The sequence below is a fragment of the Manduca sexta genome, chromosome 23, assembly GCF_014839805.1.
Source record: "Manduca sexta isolate Smith_Timp_Sample1 chromosome 23, JHU_Msex_v1.0, whole genome shotgun sequence".
Lineage (NCBI taxonomy): Eukaryota > Metazoa > Arthropoda > Insecta > Lepidoptera > Sphingidae > Manduca > Manduca sexta.
In genome coordinates, this window is record NC_051137.1 from 9,210,236 (window position 1) to 9,231,134 (window position 20,899).

General features: G+C 34.6%; 3 protein-coding genes across 6 annotated transcripts; 2 read left to right on the forward strand and 1 right to left on the reverse strand.

The window, feature by feature from the left end:
• Positions 1 to 5,817: 5,817 nt before the first annotated feature.
• On the forward strand, positions 5,818 to 10,720 carry LOC115440974 (GDP-fucose protein O-fucosyltransferase 1). 3 transcript variants are annotated; one of them, XM_030165515.2, is made up of 4 exons: positions 5,818 to 6,172; positions 6,690 to 7,142; positions 7,248 to 7,533; positions 10,359 to 10,720. In XM_030165515.2, the coding sequence occupies exons 1-4, from the start codon at positions 6,073 to 6,075 to the stop codon at positions 10,657 to 10,659; spliced, it is 1,140 nt and encodes a 379-aa protein (XP_030021375.1). In that variant the 5' UTR covers positions 5,818 to 6,072; the 3' UTR covers positions 10,660 to 10,720. The 3 variants fall into 3 exon arrangements, with proteins under 3 accessions (XP_030021375.1, XP_030021378.1, XP_030021377.1); XM_030165518.2 differs by having other exon boundaries at positions 5,952 to 6,172; positions 6,694 to 7,142; XM_030165517.2 differs by lacking the exon at positions 5,818 to 6,172 and adding an exon at positions 6,323 to 6,561.
• Positions 10,721 to 10,764: 44 nt separating this feature from the next.
• On the forward strand, positions 10,765 to 16,364 carry LOC115440973. 2 transcript variants are annotated; one of them, XM_037441695.1, is made up of 2 exons: positions 10,765 to 11,210; positions 14,222 to 16,364. In XM_037441695.1, the coding sequence occupies exons 1-2, from the start codon at positions 10,936 to 10,938 to the stop codon at positions 15,798 to 15,800; spliced, it is 1,854 nt and encodes a 617-aa protein (XP_037297592.1). In that variant the 5' UTR covers positions 10,765 to 10,935; the 3' UTR covers positions 15,801 to 16,364. The 2 variants fall into 2 exon arrangements, with proteins under 2 accessions (XP_037297592.1, XP_030021373.1); XM_030165513.2 differs by lacking the exon at positions 10,765 to 11,210 and adding an exon at positions 12,835 to 13,470.
• Positions 16,365 to 18,769: 2,405 nt separating this feature from the next.
• LOC115440975 (alpha N-terminal protein methyltransferase 1) lies at positions 18,770 to 20,415 on the reverse strand. Its single transcript, XM_030165519.2, has 2 exons — positions 19,739 to 20,415; positions 18,770 to 19,141 (listed from the first exon to the last, which is right to left on the reverse strand). Exons 1-2 carry the CDS (start codon positions 20,191 to 20,193, stop codon positions 18,850 to 18,852), a joined length of 747 nt encoding a protein of 248 aa, XP_030021379.1. The 5' UTR covers positions 20,194 to 20,415; the 3' UTR covers positions 18,770 to 18,849.
• Positions 20,416 to 20,899: the final 484 nt, after the last annotated feature.

Genomic DNA, 20,899 nt, shown 5'->3' on the forward strand with positions numbered 1-20,899 from the left:
TAAATGTTAATAGGAGGAATTCAATGACATACAGAAATTTCTCGAGAGTTATAAAATTCGGCAACCCTAGAAAAACTCGAAAGAATATATATTTTCTGGTATTGTTAATAAAACAACCTTTGCAAAAGCGTAAGTTTATAACTAGGCTGCCATCCGTCCGGAATTCCTCGAATTTGTCCTAGTTGAAGCGCGTATAGGGGCCGTCCGGCAAGGGTTTAAAAGTGTCAAAATATTTTTATATATAGATAAGCTATAAGTTGAAATAAATCTTAGTTAAAAATTCATTCATAATTACCCGCATGTAAATGATGATTAAAAATTAAAAAACTATAAATGATGTTTTTATTTTTGTTGAAATGTTGAATGGGTACATTTATATTTGTTTAGGGTAACATTTGTTAATATGTAATTTAATTTGTTTTTGTGGCAACACGCCTCCACTTCCTTCTTCCTGTCACGGGCTGCCGGCGAGCAGCCACAATAATGTAGTTCTTTAAGTTTATGTTTAAGATATCAAATTAAATAACAGTGATCCGTCATAGTGGTTTTATTAACATGGTAGCAGAGCGTGGTTGCCTGCAAATACAAAGAAGAAAAGAAGATATTTTCGCAAATAAAGTGGAAACGTGCTATATATGCAATAAGCAAAAATGGCGTTTACTAAATGCAATGACGCAGTTATTCCAATATTCGACGGATCGGATTATAGTAGCTGGAAAATACGTATACTTAAGTTTTTGGAGTTTAAGAAATGTAAAGAAGCTGCCATACGAATCAAAAATGATTCGGATGATGTTGCAAAGTGGGAAGAGATGGATATCCAGGCAACGAACTACATTTATAGTGCAATAAGCAACAAGCAACTCGAATATATATGCGACTTAGATTCCGCATGCAAAATATTGGCAAAATTTGATGAAATGTACCTGCAGAAATCATCGGCACTACAGATTATATGTCGCAACAATGTAGAAGCAATAAAATTATCGAACTATTCGCAAGTAAGTGTATTTTTGACGACTTTGAGAAATCAATAAATCAGTTAAAACAAGCCGGCGCGACGGTAAGTGAACAAGAAAAATTAAATTATATGTTAAAGGCCTTACCTCGTAATTACAGTCATATTGGAGATCTAATAGACGTCTTACCAGAAAAAAGACAGAACTGTAGATTATTTGAAAAGTAAAATTATGTTAAAATCATTGGATAAAGAACCTGAAAAATGTAATGAACCATCACGCGACAACTCAAATGTTTTTAAAGCTCACACTAGTAGTTCTGCATCACCTAATAAAAACTTTAAATGTTTTACCTGTGGAAAACCTGGCCACATGCAAAGAGATTGTCGACACAGAAATGTTAACAGTGGTAGAGGAAATGGATTTATTAGATTTAATAATAATCGTGGACATCAACGTGGATCATATTATAATTCAAGAAATATTAGAGGAAGAACTTATAATAATAAATCCAGTAATGAGAGTGGTGGTAATAATTTCCTTGCAACTATTGAGAATAATAATGTTTCAACTTCAAGTAAAATATATAATATTGAGCAGTCTGGCCACTTAACTTGGTTATTAGATAGTGGTTGTACAGATCATATAATTAATACTGATGAGTACTATCATTCATGTGAAATATTACAACAACCTATTAAAGTAAAAGTTGGTGATGGAAGAATATTAGAAGCTACAAAGGTCGGAAAAATACAAACTTATTTTATGGTCTATGGAAAAAGTCTGAAGTTGTTTTGAACAATGTTTTCTATGTCAAAGAGATGAAAGCAAATTTATTGAGCTATTCAAAGATTACAGACAATCATAAAATTGTTTCCAGGGGACGACAATCAAAAATATATAACGTCTATGGAACTATTATAGCTATAGCAGTGAAAGAAGATAGACTGTATAAATTAAAAGGTTATATAAATGCAAGTACATTACATGCTAATTTAGTGAAGAAATCAAGTATGACAGTGAAGGAGAAATTACATAGGATGCTTGGTCATATAAACTTTAACAATTTGAATACTATGTGTACAAGTGAATTATTGAAAGGATTACCAAAGGAGATTGAATGTAAGTACATGAAATGTGCTATATGTATTGAAAATAAAATGCATAACTTGCCATTTAAAAATAATAGAAAACGAGCACAGGATATATTAGAAATTGTACACACAGATTTAAATGGGCCACACAGAACTACAGGTTTTAATGGTGAAAAATATTTCTTAAGTTTTATAGATGACTATAGTAAGTTGGCAAAAGTTTATTGTATTCCGTCAAAAGATAAAGTATATAATTGTTTAATGCAGTATGTTAATGAGATACAAAATTTAACTGGGAAAAATATTAAAGAATTGAGATGTGATAATGGAAAGGAATACATTAATAAAAGAGTGTTTGACTTTGCAAGATCAAAGGGAATTATGATTAAATCTTGTCCGCCATATGTGCATGAATTAAATGGCACAGCAGAGAGGTTCAATAGATCAATAATGGATATGTCAAGATGTCTATTGGCAGAGGCAAAAGTGCATAAAAGATTTTGGCCTGAAGTGGTTATGGCCGCAGCTTATTTAAAGAATAGAACATTAACAAATGGCACTATAGAAAGGAAGACGCCTTATGAGATATTTTTCAAACAAAGGCCAAGCATTGAAAATTTAAGGATATATGGAAGTAAAGTATTTGTTAGAACACCAGAGGAAAAGAGAAAATGTAAATGGGACAGGAAAGCCGAGCTTGGCATACTAATGGGCTATACAGATGTTGGATATAGAGTATTAATAAACAATAGAATAGTTGTAGCAAGACATTGTGATATAATTGAAGATGATGTAATGTGTATTGGTCTCGATGATAATAGAGAAGAGAAAAAATGATAAAAGTAATAGCCAGCCGAATAAATTGGAAGAGAAAATTATAGAAGAGAAGAAAGAGACTAATGCAGAAGAAAATAATGAGAAAATTAATGAAGATTTGAATGCTGAAACAAATGAAAGTTATGATGATAATAAAGTAATTGAAACAAGAAATCGGCGTAAAATCAAGCCACCAACTCGGTTTGATGAAGAATTTGGTTATTATTGTATAACTGTTAACTATTGTGATGCTATGATTCCAGATAATTTTCAGGAGGCAATAACTAGCGATGAAGCAAAAGAATGGACTGAGGCTATGAATCGTGAGATGAACAGTTTGGCAAAAATGAGACCTGGAGACTTGTAAGTAAACCAGCAGACAAACAGCCTTTAGATGTGAAATGGATATACAGAAAGAAAGCCGAAAATAAATTTAAAGCTAGGTTAGTAGTAAGAGGTTTTCAACAAAAAGATTTTATTGATGATATATATTCACCCGTTGCTAAAATGCAAACTTTAAAATTGTTATTGTCTTATTGTTGTCAAAATAATCTTAATATACATCAGATGGATGTTGAAACTGCTTTTTTAAATGGTAAAATTTTATCTGAAGTTTATGTAAACCAGCCAATTGGTTATGATGATGGCACTGATAGAGTTTATAAATTAAATAAAACATTATATGGTTTAAAAGAAAGCCCTCGGGCTTGGTATGAATGTGTCAATAAGTTTTTAACTAGTCTTGGATTTCAGAGAAGTAAATATGACTTTTGTTTATATTTTAAATTGGATACTAATGTGAGTGTATACATTTTGTTATATGTTGATGATTTGTTAATATGTTGTAAAGATGAAAAGGTAATGAGTAATATTAAAAACAAACTGTTAAGTAAATTTACTATGAAGGATATGGGTAAAGTTAAAGAATACATTGGAATACATATTGATTATGATTATAAAAAGAATAAGACCATGACACTGAGTCAGGAATCATATATAGAATCATTAGCTAAGCGTTATAATATAATAAATACAAAGTTATATACTACACCAATGGAAGTAAATCTTAAACTAGAAAACTGTAATATAAATGAGAATGTAAAATATAGAAATTTAATTGGAGCACTTTTATATATTAGTTCAGGTACAAGACCAGATATATCGTTCAGTGTTAATTATTTGAGTAGATTCCAAAATTGCTATAATGAGACACATTTTAAATATGCTTTGCGAGTACTTAAATATCTTTACTTAACAAAACATATAAAATTAATTTATAACATGAATATAAATTCTGATATGTTAGATTGTTATGTAGATGCAGATTTTGCAGGAGATATTGTCAGTAGGAAATCAACAACAGGATTTGTAATTAGACTGTTTGGGAATGTAATATTTTGGAAATCAAAGAAACAAAATTGTGTAACAAAGTCATCTACATTTGCTGAATACATTGCGCTGTCAGAAGCTGTTACTGAAATTAAATTTATAGTTTGTTTAATTAATGAGATTTGTCAGAAAGATTGTAAACCTGTAAAAATATATGAAGATAATATTGGAGCTCAAATTATTGCTAAATACGGAAATTTCACAAAAATTCAAAACATATTGAAGTTCATTATCATTTTGTTCATGAAAGTGTTAAAATTGGTTTAATTGATGTTATAAAAATTGCATCTGATCAAAATATAGCTGACATTTTAACAAAACCATTGGGAAGTAATAAATTTAATAAATTTAGAGATATGTTAAAGTTGTTGTAAAAGTAATTTATCTTTCAGATGGATATTATGTTGAGATAAATATTGGTTTAAATTGTTTAATTAAAAGATGATAATTGTAATATAAAAAAAAAAAAAAAAGTTACAATTAATATGTTATACTGAAGGTAATGTTTATAGAGCTATTGTCTTGATATGAGTAGTGTATGATATGATTTAGTTAAAATATAAATGTAAGGAGGCATGTTGAATGGGTACATTTATATTTGTTTAGGGTAACATTTGTTAATATGTAATTTAATTTGTTTTTGTGGCAACACGCCTCCACTTCCTTCTTCCTGTCACGGGCTGCCGGCGAGCAGCCACAATAATGTAGTTCTTTAAGTTTATGTTTAAGATATCAAATTAAATAACAGTGATCCGTCATAGTGGTTTTATTAACATGAAAAAAATATTTTACACTGAGTCCAGGGAAAAACCTATATTTCGCCCAAATGTCTGAAATTTTTGCCGTGTTTATCCGGAGTCTGCAATCTAGCCCTATCTATAATCTTATGATCAGAAATAGACAAAATTATAGAATTGAAATAGGGATACCCACTTTCGATGACCACCCTATTCACTGTGTTCTAAATTGTTTTCAAATATTTATTTCTTTTTTCACAAATCGACTTGTTTGTGTTAAGTCACCTTAGTTCTACAGGTGCGACATAATATATTTGTAAAAAAAACAAGTTATCTGCTAATTTCTTAATCAATTAAACACGCAAAGAAATAGTCAAGTTTTCTGAAACTTTCCAATTTTCTTACTTTTTCATTCATAAGAACCTTCTCCTAACTATAATAATTAAACTTTACTAAAACAAAATAGGATTGGTGACTCTTACAAAAATTCAATATTTTATATTATTGAATTGTTTTATATATAAGCAGCGATAGCCTAGTTGGGTGTGAAACGGACTGCCGAGACGAATGTCCGCAGGTTCAAATCCCAAGGGCACACACCTCTGACTTTTCTAAAATCATGTGTGTATTCTTTGTAAATTATCGTTCGCTTTAACGGTGAAGGAAAACATCGTGAGGAAACCTGCACATCTGAGAAGTTCTCTATGGGAATTTTGAAGGTGTGTGAAGTCTACCAATCCGCACTAGGCCAGCGTGGTGGACTAAGGCCTAATCCCTCTCAGTAGTAGAGGAGGCCCGTGCTCAGCAGTGGGCAAGTATATAATACAGGGCTGATATTATTATATATTATTAATTGTTTTATATGTTAGATTTGGGGGTATTGCAAAGCGGCCCTCAGGTAACACTGAAGTTTATGTTATGATTATGCTCAATGGACTTTTTTCCAGAGCTGTAATAAATAAATTAAAAAGGTTATGATTATTGTACAATTTGATTTTATGTTTATTGTTTACATATTTTTGTTATAAATTATAATCAAACTATTACTATATGCAGTGAAACTTACATGCTTTTAAAATGACTATATTCAGATTACTTATATTAACATCTGTATTGAAATATGTACTTTCAGTAAATTACGACAGTAAGGGATATTTAGCTTACTGCCCTTGCATGGGTACGTTGTTTATTACTACATAGTAAACTTAGAAATTTCAGGAACATTATTATTATATTATGTTCCTATCCATTTTCTATTAATAATAAATGAAAATAAACTTTTTATTTTTAAAACACATATACTAATTATTAACCAGTTAGTTTCATCCTTTATTTCCGGTATTATAAAATACAATACTTGCTACTTAAAATTCCATTAATATTTCCTATTCCAATTGGTACTGCCACTATTTTCTTGTTTACAACGTTTTCTTTTTATAAATAAATTAAAATGTAATTTATCATCCTCCTGCCTATTTCGTTTTTTATGCATGTTCTAGAGTATATTATTTGACTAAACTTTTCACGGTCGGCAGCCTACTTGATGTCAACATCCTCTGAATGCTGGTAATTAAGCCCAGGAACTCTTGGTCGATGCCTTATATTCATTATCACTTGATGGAGGAGGCGATATTTGATATTAAAGTATGTTACCAGATTATTGACTCATTTTTATGACCTTTTAAATTTTTTAGGTAGATTTGGGAATCAAGCAGATCATTTTCTAGGTGTGTTAGCATTCAGTAAAGCTCTTAACAGAACACTTGTTTTGCCTCCATGGGTTGAATATAGATATGGGGAGCCAAAATCTATGCAAGTGCCATTCGATACATATTTTAGTGTAAAAGGACTCTCAGAATACCACAAAGTTATTACTATGGAAGATTTTATGAAAACTATTGGGCCTTCAATATGGCCACCAGATAGAAGAATTGCATTTTGCTATACTCAAAGAACTGGGGAAATTGAATTGAGTTGCAATGCAAAATCAGGGAATCCATTTGGTCCATTTTGGGACACTTTTAACATTGATTTTGTGGGATCTGAATTTTATGGACCTCTTAATTATGATGCACACAACAGTGTTATGATAGAAAAGTGGACAACTAAATATCCCCCAGATCAGTGGCCAGTTTTAGCATTCACAGGTAATTCTTTACAATTGCTATTTGTTACTTCTGTTTATAAATATACAAAATATATTTTGTTAATGATAGTTATGAAAATTAAATATTTAACTGAAAATGTTTTAGGGGCACCAGCAAGTTTTCCAGTGCAAAGTGAAAATTTTCATTTGCATAAGTACTTAAAGTGGAATGATGTTATGACAAACAAATCCAAGCAGTATTTAAAAAAAAATATGAGTGGAGGTGGTTTCTTGGGTATACATCTTAGAAATGGTCAAGACTGGGTAAGGGCATGTCAGCATGTCAAAGACAGTTCATTGCTGTTTGCGGCTCCGCAATGTGTTGGATACAAAAATGAAAGGGGACCTTTAACTATGTCCATGTGTATACCTCAAGGACCTGAAATTATAAGGTGGGTATTTAAACATCAGGCAAGAAGCACATAAATATTATGAGAAGTTGTTAATAAACTTCTTGCCTAAATTATAGAACTATAAGCTACCTACTACTTTTGTAATGATGACACCTAAGTTGAAACTGAATGCACTTATTTTTGTTAAAAACTACTGATAACTTGTAGCAGCAATTATTCATGTTTCAATTTTTAAAAACTAAATGATCCTTCCACCCTACTCCCCCTCAGTCTAGCATATAATTAATTGCACTACGCGGCGAGATCTCTTCTTGATAATTTAGTACTTACTCTAAATCAAAACTTTTGCTTAGATACTATAGGGATTACGAGGCACTAGAGCCAACTTTTGCAATGATTGCGGTTGCCGGCTCATGCATACCCTGTTACTCTCGACATAAGGGTGAAAGTGAAACATGGTGGGGTCAGGGCCGTAGCTAGACTTGAATTTAAGGTAGGGCCTTGCTGTGATTACAAGTAGGGCGGAAGTAAAAATGTTACTAGATCTGAGCCGATCAATCGATTTTTGGCTTTCCTGACTTGTGATTGTAAATGAGTCAGGTTAATACTTCTGTAATTATTAGGGTAATATACAGATTGTAACAAAATACCCTTAAATCTCTAAAGGGGGTTATTCCACCTATCAATATGAATTACTCTTACTATGGAACCAAATTGTGAAATAAAAAACCCGCTGCTCCATATATTTTGATTGAGTTGTTATGTATAATTTAGTTGATTATTAAGGTAGGGCATTAGTATTTTAAAGGTAAGCATTGCCCCACAATGCCCCCCCTAGCTAGCCTAGCCCCCTACAAAGGGCCGTAGCCCGTTGTGGGGTTTGAGTCGATCGGACGGTTTAAACTAGTATCCAGCAGAAATCTTGGTGCAAAACTGTCTGCTGTAAGCCAATCGCACCTAAGATATGAATTTATTATGTAAAATATCTGATTATTATGCGATTGGAGCCTGCAAACTTGGTGCAATGCATGTCCTTCATATTTAGGGTTGTCAGGTCAAACCTAATAGCCGGATAGATCAGCCAGTTTGGGCGCACATTTGGATAAAAAAGCCAAACCTAAATTATTAAGCATTGTGTCTTAGTATCGCACAGCGCTTGGGTCTCGTTATGCGAGGTGAGGCGTGCGGGACAGAGACGATAATGTGCTGGTGCCACCGCGCTGCTCTATCGAACGATCGTGACTAGTTAAAAATAAAAAGCCTAATAGAAGCCTGATCGCGTTGAATTTGGCCGGACACGCATTCAAAAAGCCAAAATATCCGGAGAGCACTATTTATATTCAATTTTTCTCTACTTCGTAGTCTCAGCGATGATTCTTACTTTAATGTAAATAATGGAAAAAATTCTTAACGTTTATTATACTACTCCCGTACAATACTACCTTTTTTGTTTTTTTTGTTTTGTTGCGGAGAAAGTCCCTTATTACTACCGCCCAGTCTTCGCGGGGGGCGACTGAGCGGTTATGTTGGGGTAGCCGTTGCCTTACGACCCGACAATTGAAGCGGCCCGGGAGCCTCGGGCGGCGGTCGGGCCGAGTCCCTAAGCCTAACAACTAGTCCCTACGCAACGACCTACCAACTAAAACTCCGCGTTGACCCTCTTCGGCGCATAGGGACGACTGCGGGCTACCTCGAGACAGCAGGTCCGAGTTTCGTCCGCGGCCGCCCCTGCGCGGTGCCGCCTTGCGGCCCGTCTCCTAAATGTGGGGGGGCTCCTAAGCCCCCGCGCACCGAAGGACGCTCTCAGCGTCAGCGGCAGCATGAGGTCAACACCACACTGCCGCCCATCCCGGGGGTCAACCGAAAGCGTGCGATGAACGCACTGCACGCACTGAAAAGTGCGCGCGCACTAGGACGGACAGCCCCCTGCTGCCCGCCGACGACCCCCTTCGTGGCCCCTATTAGTCGCCTCTTACGACAGGCAGGGGTTTACCGTGGTGGTATTCTCCAAACGCCCCCATTCCACAGGGCGGGCAATAGGTACCTACCTACCTGCCAAAATAACAGAATACATGTCAGACAACGGGAGTACCTATACGCGCGTAAACGAACGACATCGTACTTACCAAAGAATACCAATAACATATTTTAGCAGCTCTACCTACTATATCGAGAGGTGCGTCTACGAGCACCAATATTTTGAGCGTCGACACTCGAGACACTTCATACGTATGAGTGGTGTAGCATGAATTTATCATGCCACCCATATGCGCCAAAAGGTGTCTTTCCATTCAAAAATTTACCAAAGTTACCCAGGAGTAGAATTTGTGTTAAATAGACTTTAATATTTTAGTTTGAGATCACCAGGACCATGCACAAAATTTGTCAAGTCTCTATTTACTAAAAGTGTCAAGGTTATTCAAGTTTTGAGCATGCTTACAAAGAGACTTAAATTTTCATTAGTTAGAATAAAAATAGAGGTTTCAATTTCGAATTGCCTCTGGGTTAGTGATAATAGTGAACCTAAATATAACATTTTGGTACCATTATCATGGCTATTTCCCAGGATACAGATGAGTAATTAAATGATTCGACGGTCCTTTCTACACGGTTGAATTTTCAAAAATCTCTTAGCAGCTACATGCATCACTGGAGAAATACACTTACCATATTTGAACACTTTAGGACTAGCGGTATGGGCTGTGCGTTGTTGCCAACTTTTAATGTTCTTCTTATATGTATATACATTTTGCAGATCAAAAAGGATGGGCTTACATGTAATGTTATTATTAAAATTTTTGTCCTAGCTAGTTACGAGAGTCGTCGCCGTGGATAGCATATTTTATTATCTAAATTGTTTTCAGGCAAGTGAAAAGAGCACTCAAGAAACTGGATGACATAAAATATGTGTTTGTAGCATCTGATGCAAATCACATGATTGATGAATTGAATACAAGCCTACAACGCTTCGATGTAAAGGTGTTGAGATTACAGCCAGGAAACCCACATTTAGACTTAGCCATATTAGCTCAAGCTAATTATTTTATTGGCAACTGCGTCTCATCTTTCAGTGCTTTTGTGAAACGAGAAAGAGATGTACGAGGATTACCATCAGAATTTTGGTCATTTCCTCAACGCAAGAAAACTAAACACGAAGAACTATAATTGAACTATGATTAAGTATAGAGATATTTCTAACAATAAATGCCTTTGAGATTTTCGTAATTATTGCGTGATGTAATAGAATTATTTTAGCCCTCGTATCGGACGTGGCTAATGTAATTATTATAAATATCGAATAAGTAGATAAGCACATATAGAAAAAAGTAACATCATATTTTTGCACCAATGTTGTATAAGTATGTTTGTTTCAAACTTTGTATAATGGGATATTGTTTCAAACATGTTATTTCAGACGAGTGAGTGCAGGTAATCGGATGAATGGGGCGTTGCACACCTTTTTTGGGTAGCCGCAAGATGTCCAAAAGGGCACGACTGGCTGACTATAGAGGTGTGTTATTGCCCTTTCTGTTGTATTCTTCTAATGTCAGATATTTGACATTCTTAGTAAAGACCAAGTCAAAAGTACCTGCGGGAATGTATGAAAAGATTGTTAAAGGTGGAGGAAGCGAAAGAAGTATGCCAGAAACGTGTAAAATGGCAATCCATATTCGCTGCCTACCTCTATGTGAGAGGGGTGATACTATCTATACATAGTACGTGTGTCAGTATGTATATTGTTTCATAATGAAAATACCAATAGATTGTTGATTCCATGCATCTCCTCCCAAAATGCACTATTTCAATTTGCTTCCAACACTATTAGACAATTTAATATGGAATATTTTGGTAGTATACAATTTTCCGCAAAACCTAGACTTGATAAAAAAATATTCTTAAATCTATATATTTCCACTTGTAGGTAATACATCCGTAAATGTATGGAATGAATGCTAAATGTCCTTTGCTCGAGGAAGGTCCTAAACCTTTTATTTTACTCTCACGAGTCCTTACTGTCTTCATATTCGCATACTTTGCTTTGTACTACTGTGTATACCACTCGAGAGTTTCATTTATATGTAGGACTTACGTATTCCCTACTATATTATGATACTTTATTCTATTTCATGTACATACATATCTATATATCTATACTATTATATAAAGCTGAAGAGTTTGTTTGTTTGTTTGAACGCGCTAATCTCAGGAACTACCGGTCCAAATTGAAAAATTCTTTTTGCGTTGGATAGCCCTTTGTTCGTGGAGTGCTATAGGCTATATATCATCACGCTATACCCAATGGGAGCGGAGCAGTAATGGCTAATCTCAGGAACTACCGGGCCAAACTGAAAAAATCTTTTTGCGTTGGATAGCCCTTTGTTCGTGGAGTGCTATAGGCTATATATCATCACGCTATACCCAATAGGAGCGGAGCAGTAATGGCTAATCTCAGGAACTACCGGGCCAAACTGAAAAAATATTTTTGCGTTGGATAGCCCTTTGTTCGTGGAGTGCTATAGGCTATATATCATCACGCTATACCCAATAGGAGCGGAGCAGTAATGGCTAATCTCAAGAACTACCGATTCGAACTGAAAAAATCTTTGTGTTGAATAGCCCTTTGTTTGTGGAGTGCTCTAAGTTATATATCCTCACGCTATGACCAATAGGAGCGGAGCAGTAATGGCTAATCTCAGGATCTACCAGTTCGATTTGAAAAATTCTTTTTGTGTTGGATAGCCCTTTGTTCCTGGAGTGCTATAGGCTATATATCATCACGCTATACCCAAAAGGAGCGGAGCAGTAATGGCTAATCTCAGGATCTACCGGTTCGAATTGAAAAATTCTTTTTGTGTTGGATAGCCCTTTGTTCCTGGAGTGCTATAGGCTATATATCATCACGCTATGACCAGTAGGAGCGGAGCAGTAATGGTAAATCTCAGGAACTACCGGTTCGAATTGAAAAATTATTTTTGTGTTGGATAGCCCTTTATTTCTAGAGTGCTATAGGCTATATAACATCACGCTATTACCAATAGGAGCGGAGCAGTAATTGTTAATCTCAGGAACTATCGGTTCGAACTGAAAAATTATTTTTGTGTTGGATAGCCCTTTGTTCGTGGAGTGCTATAAGCTATATATCATCACGCTACGACCAATAGAACCGGAGCAGTAATGAAACATGTTGCAAAAACGGGGAAAATTTAGTAGTTTTGAGAGCTTCCGTGTGTGCGCTGCGTAAACGGTTAAAGTTATGCAACAATGATGTATGACGGGATTGTTCCTCTTAAAAAGTTCTACAAAAATATATTATAAAACAAAGTCCCCTGCTGCATCTGTCTGCCTGAACGTGTTAAACTCAAAAACTACCCAACGTATTAAGATGAAACTTGGTATGGAGATAGTTTGAGACCCTGGGAAGAACATAGGCTCCCGGGAAAATATATAGCGAGACTTTTAAAACGGAAAACTTTAGCCCGAACAACTTTATAACGCGGGCGGAGCCGCGAGCAAAAGCTAGTTGGTAATAAAATTCTTTCTTTCTATCTAAGCAACAGTTTACTGGAGTCTGAAAGTTGGTAACTTTATCATTATTGTTATGTAGGTATCTGTAAAGATATATCTAAGTTCTGTAAAGATGCGAGGCTGTGAAGCCACATACACCCAAAACATCTCCATTAATATAAACGTGTAGGTATAACTCTTTAGATAAGCATCTATAGCAGAAGCAAAGTATGTTCGCTGCAAAATAACATTATACCACGTTCCATCTAAAAATAATACGCATGCGCATGCGCAGTAGATATGTTCGTCAATACTTGTCGGCATAATACTTTCTTATTTTTATGTTACATCATTTTAATTTGGATACATTGTATGTACGCATAATATAAAATCGTAATTATCGTTTTTAAGTGATAATAACTATCTAAGTGGAATAATAAATACATGACAAACAATGGTTCAGTCAAACTAGTAAGTATATCAATTAGCATATATTTACCCAAAAAAGATACCGATATCTGTTGTAATTTGTAAGAGCTAAAGCCTTTATGGCACTGTATCATAAAATAAGTAGGTACCTACTTATAAGTAATTAACTGCAGCAGTAGTGACTGCTTTATTCTCTTTTGTTTAACAAATATTATGTCGATTTGTTTCTATCCCCTTACCAATATACGGGTAGCGTCAAGATGAACGATTATTTATATTAGTGACAATAAATGCGTAAACTCTAACGTGTCTTAGATCACTATGTTTACTATAAGTGAAGTTGTACTTCTGCCTAACCTTTCGTAGATAATCGTCTGACCTTATAAGATGTATTAAGATATACCTTAAAGACATAAAACAATTATGGCCAGCTTACTAGCAAAAGCGGTTTATTACATTCACAGACATGGGCTATATGGGGATATACGTATCGCAATATTGTACCCATTTAAATAAAAATATAAAAATTGATGTATTAAAGTCTTGTGACTTTCAAGATTTGTGTTTTGATACAACGAATAAGACAATTTCTTCAAGATAATATAGAGAGTAGGACAGCGGATATTATGTGTATATTATATTCAGTGGCGTAACTATCAAATTTACAGTGTCAATATCGGGTTCTAAAAAAATGTCGATTAATTTCCCACAGACTCCTTACGGTGTATTTACGCCACTGACGATAACTATTTCTGTTGTCTTGTTTATGCTTACCTTCATTTTTATATTACAGTGGGATGATTTCGCGATATAAACAACCTCCAAAGTTAGAGGCCTTGGCTTTGATTAACTTAGGAAAATGGATCGCCGAACAAGCGGAACTACGAATGGCACCAATGGCAATGCTCTCCCAAAAGGACACAAGCGCAGCACAATTAGCATTAACGAAAAGTATAAATGCTATACGCACTTATTTGGAATACAATGTTCCATGGATGCTCCATGATTTGTTAGCCACCGAAGCCATAAAAGCATTAACTGATCTTTTAGAAAAAACCAAACGCTCCTTAGGTTTCCGCGGGAGTATGGGGAAATTTGTAAGTCAAATGAATGTGATTGTAAGAATGGCCGAAACACTGTTCAATAAATATTTAACAGTCGTTTCTATTGATAATATTCCAAAGATGTTACGGCCCGTATTTTATTCAAAATTATATATGCTTAATGGATTAGTATATTTGAACTTGGGATCATTATCAGGAGGCTGGAAAACAGCCGACATGGAGGACGCTGTCATAAAATCTTTAAAAGAACTTCATTGTCTTAAATATTTATTCATCAATTATGATTGTACCGATAATATATTACGATGTATTGTGAAAAATTGTCCACAACTTGTAAAGTTGGATGTTTCTAGTTCAAAGTGTATTACAAATGATAGTATAGACATAATATCAAAGTTAAAAAATCTACAATCCATACAGCTGTATAGAACATTCGTCACGCTGGATGGTTTTGTTAACTTGCTTTTAAAATGTAGAAATATTCAGGATGTTGGTCGATGCGACGAAATTGGGAAAGTGTTGGAACACATTGATTCGTATTATCCAGAATACAGTTCGTTTAATTTAACTACTTACGTAAGTCGCTACGCAACTTTAAATCAATTACAATTAGCTGTTCAAATGTGTCCAAATATAAGAAGTATGACTGTTTTTCACAACACCCTACAAAGTGACTTAATGGTATTGATTGGTTTACAACATTTGAGAGATCTGAAACTGTTATCATGTGACTTCTACGCTGACCAAGTAAAACAAGTTCTTCAAGTTAAAGGCTGTAACATAATAAATTTACATTTGGAACATGTTGATCAAATTGATTTAAATGCATTAATGTACATAAGCCAAATGTGCCCCCTTTTAGAAAGCTTAACATTATATAATTGTACATTAATACAACATACTTCACTGTATACAAGGAAATTAGAAATACCACCGTTTAGGAATCTAAAAAAAATGACTTGTGTATCTACATGTACGGACGACCAACTGTTATTCCTTCTTACTAATTGTTTGAACGTTGAATTCATACATATTGGTACAGCTGTTCAACTAACTGATGAATTCATGTTTAAAATTTTAGATAAAAATCCTTTAATATATTTGAAGGAATTACGGATAATGCAGTCAGATTTTTTGACAATGTTATCGATAGACAGGATTATACAAACTTGTATTAGTTTAGAAATACTGGTAGAATTAGAAAGTTGGTCTTTGATAACAGAAAACGATCGAGAGTATATCAGAAATTATATAAAGATCAATAATTTCAATATTGACACGGAGCCAATACGTAGATATGATAGTTGACAAAATTAAAACTCTAAACCTAAGCACTGCTTAAAATTGTTTTTAACTTTTTTGTCCCAGCACGGCAAAATATTTGTAAATCAGATTGTAACTAAAGTAAAAACGAGTCCTTTTACAAACTCTAATAACGATTAGTGATCAATCTTTGACGGTCGCTATTGCTACTTTGGGAACAATTCGTACTCTTTTGAAGGCATCCAATGATACTTATCTATCTGTGTAATTAAATTACTCTGGTAGAAAGATACAATTATTCGTATGAGGATTCCGCCTTCGGAAGCCATTTACTTGGCTTTGGATGGAATAAAAATGAAAATATATTTTAGTAAGTAAGCTATCAAATTCATTGTGTAACTGATTTATATTATGTAAATGTGTCTGTTTTGAAATTATTATTATTTTATTATAAGTTTTATCAGTTATACACTGCAAACTAAAATAAATCATAGGTATTGTGCAGGTACACTTTTTTGATACTTGGTATGTAATCGAAACTAACACTTAGGTATTAGAAATAAACTTAGGTATAAAGTACATGTAATAAATTATTTTTTTACGATTTTATATTCTAACATTTTAAATTGTAAACGTACCTATAATTAAACTCGTATCGGTTTAATGACGTGTAAGTATAACTCGTGTGATTTAACTGAGCACTCACACTTTGCTGAAAAGGCAAGTTTAGTGAATATTTTTTTAGGACAATGCGTTTTATTTTTTATTACAATGACGTATTACAAATAGATGCGTCATACACTAACAAAATTACACATAAAAACGGCGCACTATTTGTTATATTCACGTACCTGTACATATAATTACAAATTGGTTCGAAGAGGGAATAAAAAGATGCAACATACATTCGTTAGAAAAGGATATAGGTATATATACATCGACAGTTACATAACAACGTTAGTGCCGCACGCGCATTTACCATTAAGTCGGGCAATTACCTTACTTTCGTCTTGGCAGTATTGAGCTCGACAACGTAGCTATGTAATAAAAACATCTTAGTTTTATTACATTTGAGTGACAAAACAAACATGGCGCACGCCTAAAGGTAAGCGAGACAACTAGCATCGCGGGAGAAGAATACGCATTTTGTTTTCACATTCACAGGTAAATCGCTCGGTTGTATCTACGGTTTGTTTATAGAGGTCTACAGCAACTCAAATTTACTTTAACTTATCACTTTCGACACGCCCAATTCTATATATATAGCAGAACGAATTGAAAGACACATAATAATCTTCCCTGAATAAATTCGGTTAAGTCCAGGGTAAGTCTTGGTGATACCCCCCCCCCCCCCCCAGGCAATTCTTGTGCGCTCCGTCTTCATACCGAATGCACGCCCATGCATGGGGGGACATTTGGCGCAGCCCTAGGCATACAATAAGTGATGCCTACACCCCCATGGTTGCAAGTTCACAAGGGGGGTCTGACAGGCACTCGTAGAACATTTCACCTCCTTTTCCTCTCCGCCCATCCTAGTACTTCCTCTTCCTTCCCCCACACTCCTCTCCCAATTTCCTCCTGGCCTCTGCAGTCGTTAAGCCGGGGGAACCAGTATACCGTTACCAGTATATCGCAGGTTCTTCCCCGGTATTGACTGCAGGATCAGCCGTTTAAAAAAAAAAGTCTTGGAGATATGTTATTATACAATATATAATATGTTATTATATAAAATATTATTATACAATAAAGTGAAGTATACTATGTAAATAAGTACATACTTATTTTTATTTCACACAATTTAACCGACTGTCTCGGTGGCGTAGTTATACTACATGCGCGGTATGGCAGCACTCTAAACTCCTGGGTTCGTATCCCGGGTCGGACAGTGATATTTGGGTTTTTCTGTTCCGTATCAGCCTGGAGTCTGGAATTTGTGCCCGATATGGCGATAGATTCGCCCACTACCACATCATGGGAAGGAATATATTTGGCGAATTTATGCCCTGGTTGCGCCTCTGCATACCCCTTCGGGCATAAATGCGCGACGTGTATTTGTTTGTAATAAACTAGCGAAGGAGTCACTCGGCGGAGAATGATTATCGCCAGCTCACCTCTTTTATACTCCTTCATTATACTCCACCCTAATAAGCTTAGGGTTAGTGTGAATGTGTATCTGTATATCTCTGTGTGGCATTACAGCTCCCAAACACATGAATCAATCTGATATTTTATTTTGTTGTTTGAAAACAGATATGATTGAGATATCCTTAGCTATAATTTGGGAAGATCTATTCAGATTTTTGAAGAATGAGATATTCTTTTTTCTACAATAATAAAAGTCAAATTATGGTTTACAAAATTTATTATACACATGAGTCATAAGGATGTTTATTTCTTACATGTTATTTTCTATGAATTTATAGCTTAATATAAACTTGCATTAACAGTTTATCAAAAAGAATGAATCGTCACTTTTAAAATAAAATAAAAAAACCATAATATTAATAATTTCCTTCTTGAATTGTATACATACCAACACAAAAATGAAAATATTATTTTACCCTTGCATGGGATCAAGCGACGATAGCCTAGTTGGGTGTGGAACGGACTGCCGAGGCGAATGTCTGCAGGTTCAAATCCCAAGGGCACACACCTCTGACTTTTCTAAAAAAAATCATGTGTGTATTCTTTGTGAATTTATCGTTCGCTTTAACGGTGAAGGAAAACATCGTGAGGAAACCTGCACATCTGAGAAGTTCTCTATAGGAATTTCGAAGGTGTGTGAAGTCTACCAATCCGCACTAGGCCAGCGTGGTGGACTAAGGCCTAATCCCTCTCAGTAGTAGAGGAGGCCCGTGCTCAGCAGTGGGCAAGTATATAATACAGGGCTGATATTATTATGGGATCAATCCTTAGGAATTGAATCTTCGACAAATTATCTTTGGAAATCTTGCCCGACTTGGGAATTAAATTCAAGACACTTATAGACAGATCAGGGAGGTAATTTATAAAAATAAAGCCATAAAAATGTTTATTTATATGTATACACTAATTTATAACATTGTTATAAATGTATCTATAAAAATCTTATATGTTATAACTTATTTATCTCACTGACATATTTTTCTGTTGCATTGCATACATTATTGTATAGTCCTGAGTTATTACATATTGGCACAAGAGCAAACATATAAACAGGATATATGCCGTTAGGAAAATTTGTTTGTTTCACCTGTTTGATTCTTTTCAAATTGGCATCTTTGAATATTTTTAGATATTGTTTCAGAGATCTTGTGACTGATGAATCATTGTCATCATTTTCTGGTTTCCCAGATGATGTAACATTTTCTTTAACCACTATGATTCCATTTTCATTTAAAGCATTACTGAAACAAATTCATAATAAAATAAAAATCATATTATGTAGATAGTTGTCACTTTGAGTTAGATCATTTCAAAAGTGGTTCAGGATATATTTGCTTGTTATGCAACTGTGGCTGACTATATCTCAATATATTATTAAAAGCATATAAAATTTCACAATGAATTTAATACTTAATCCTATGAAATATAGAGTATCTGCTAAAATGAATTAATCTTTTCTAGCCAAATTTCAGATCAGCAAAGTATATAAGAGATATTACAGTATACAAATGTTTGTACAATACCAAGGCAAACTCTCTGTTCCTTCATTCTCATAGTCAAGTGAGGCAGCAAATCATCATGACCAGAGACATGCAGGAACAACAGCTTTATGTGCTTTACAAAATACAGGGATAATTCAGAGCTATGACTAGCGAATTTTTAAAATGGAAAAACTTAGTCACAATTACAACGGCCTGAGATTTTAACCCAGGACCTCAGCACGATAGTCGTATTCATATCGCGTACGCATTACAACTACACCACCAAGGCAGGCCAGTAGAATTCCCTTATCATTATACTTAAATATAATAATTACATATTAGATCTGACAAAATTACCTGCAACGAACAAGGTATGATATCAAGTCCATGTCTTTAAGGTAGCCTAGAACCCATTGATTCCATATTACATCGTATTTTTTAACCGGATGAAATTCCTGCAAACCTACATTGTACAAGTTGCCCACTTTTTCTTTGTTTTCGCCAACAAAGTCTTTGATTGTACTGATAAATTTGCTGTCCGGTTCAACAATATCCACTGACTTGAAGAATTGTGTTAGCAGAAACTTCGTTATTCTTCCGATGCCTGCTCCGCAATCTATCGCTGTGTTCGTGCAAGGTGGATTTTTTGATGATAAAAGAGAGTTCAAAAATATTGTAGAACCTTCTATATCAGCGTCTGATATGAACCCAAAGCCTCCGAGGACTCCGTCGACTGTAGCAGGTATATCTGCCCAATACTCCAGTGATTTTTCGTAATTAATGACATTGTTGTCAATATCTTTAGCTGTCATAATTTAGCGAAATAAATAGAAAGTTTAAAATTAACTCAAGATATTACGATGCCTCGTTGAATAACTTGAGAAGAAAATATGAAATATGTAATTTATACTGAGCATAATATATTATTTTAACTTAAAGTAAAGGCCAAAAACAAATTAATCTGATGTTCAAAAAGAACAAAACGTGCAACACATTTCCAACTTGACAGTTGACATTTAACCAGTGCTGCCAAATGGATACCGGGTAACCGGTCCAAATAGACAGAAAGTCGCCCAAACCTGAAAAAAAAGAAATGAAAAAAGTCGGTGGAAAAACAAATATGCCCCCAATTCAACTACAACTTCAACTTAAAAAGCAGTGGATGGTGGTCCAAGTCACCGGTATATCGAAATAAAGTTGCCTTATATTGTGAATAAGTAAGATTAAAAACCGTGCAAATTCTGACCCGAATATAAATAAGATCTCTCATTCTTAGAAATAAGGTATTATAACGCGATCTTTTCTAAATCAATTCCTTGGCGCCCACTAGGAGACGTGCGGTCAAAATAGAATATAATAGTTACTTGCAGTTATAGTTTCATCATTAAACAAGAATCCAGGTGCATTTTTAGTCATATTTTGAAGCAATAAGGTCAGTCGGGAAAAGTGCGCCGTAAAATTTTGATAGCTGGATTCAATACAAAATAATTTCTTTTTATGCTGACTTAAGAATGTAAT

Bases quoted from the DNA above. Each gene is read 5' to 3' on its own strand.
- LOC115440973 (XM_037441695.1), top strand. From the start codon at position 10,936: ATGGGGCGTTGCACACCTTTTTTGGGTAGCCGCAAGATGTCCAAAAGG. The intron at 11,211-14,221 runs GTACGTGTGTCA...TTTATATTACAG, and splicing joins GGTGATACTATCTATACATA to TGGGATGATTTCGCGATATA.
- LOC115440975 (XM_030165519.2), bottom strand. From the start codon at position 20,193: ATGACAGCTAAAGATATTGACAACAATGTCATTAATTACGAAAAATCA. The intron at 19,142-19,738 runs GTAATTTTGTCA...AATTTGTTTCAG, and splicing joins TCATACCTTGTTCGTTGCAG to TAATGCTTTAAATGAAAATG.
- LOC115440974 (XM_030165515.2), top strand. From the start codon at position 6,073: ATGACTATATTCAGATTACTTATATTAACATCTGTATTGAAATATGTA. The intron at 6,173-6,689 runs GTACGTTGTTTA...TAAATTTTTTAG, and splicing joins AGCTTACTGCCCTTGCATGG to GTAGATTTGGGAATCAAGCA. The intron at 7,534-10,358 runs GTGGGTATTTAA...AATTGTTTTCAG, and splicing joins CAAGGACCTGAAATTATAAG to GCAAGTGAAAAGAGCACTCA.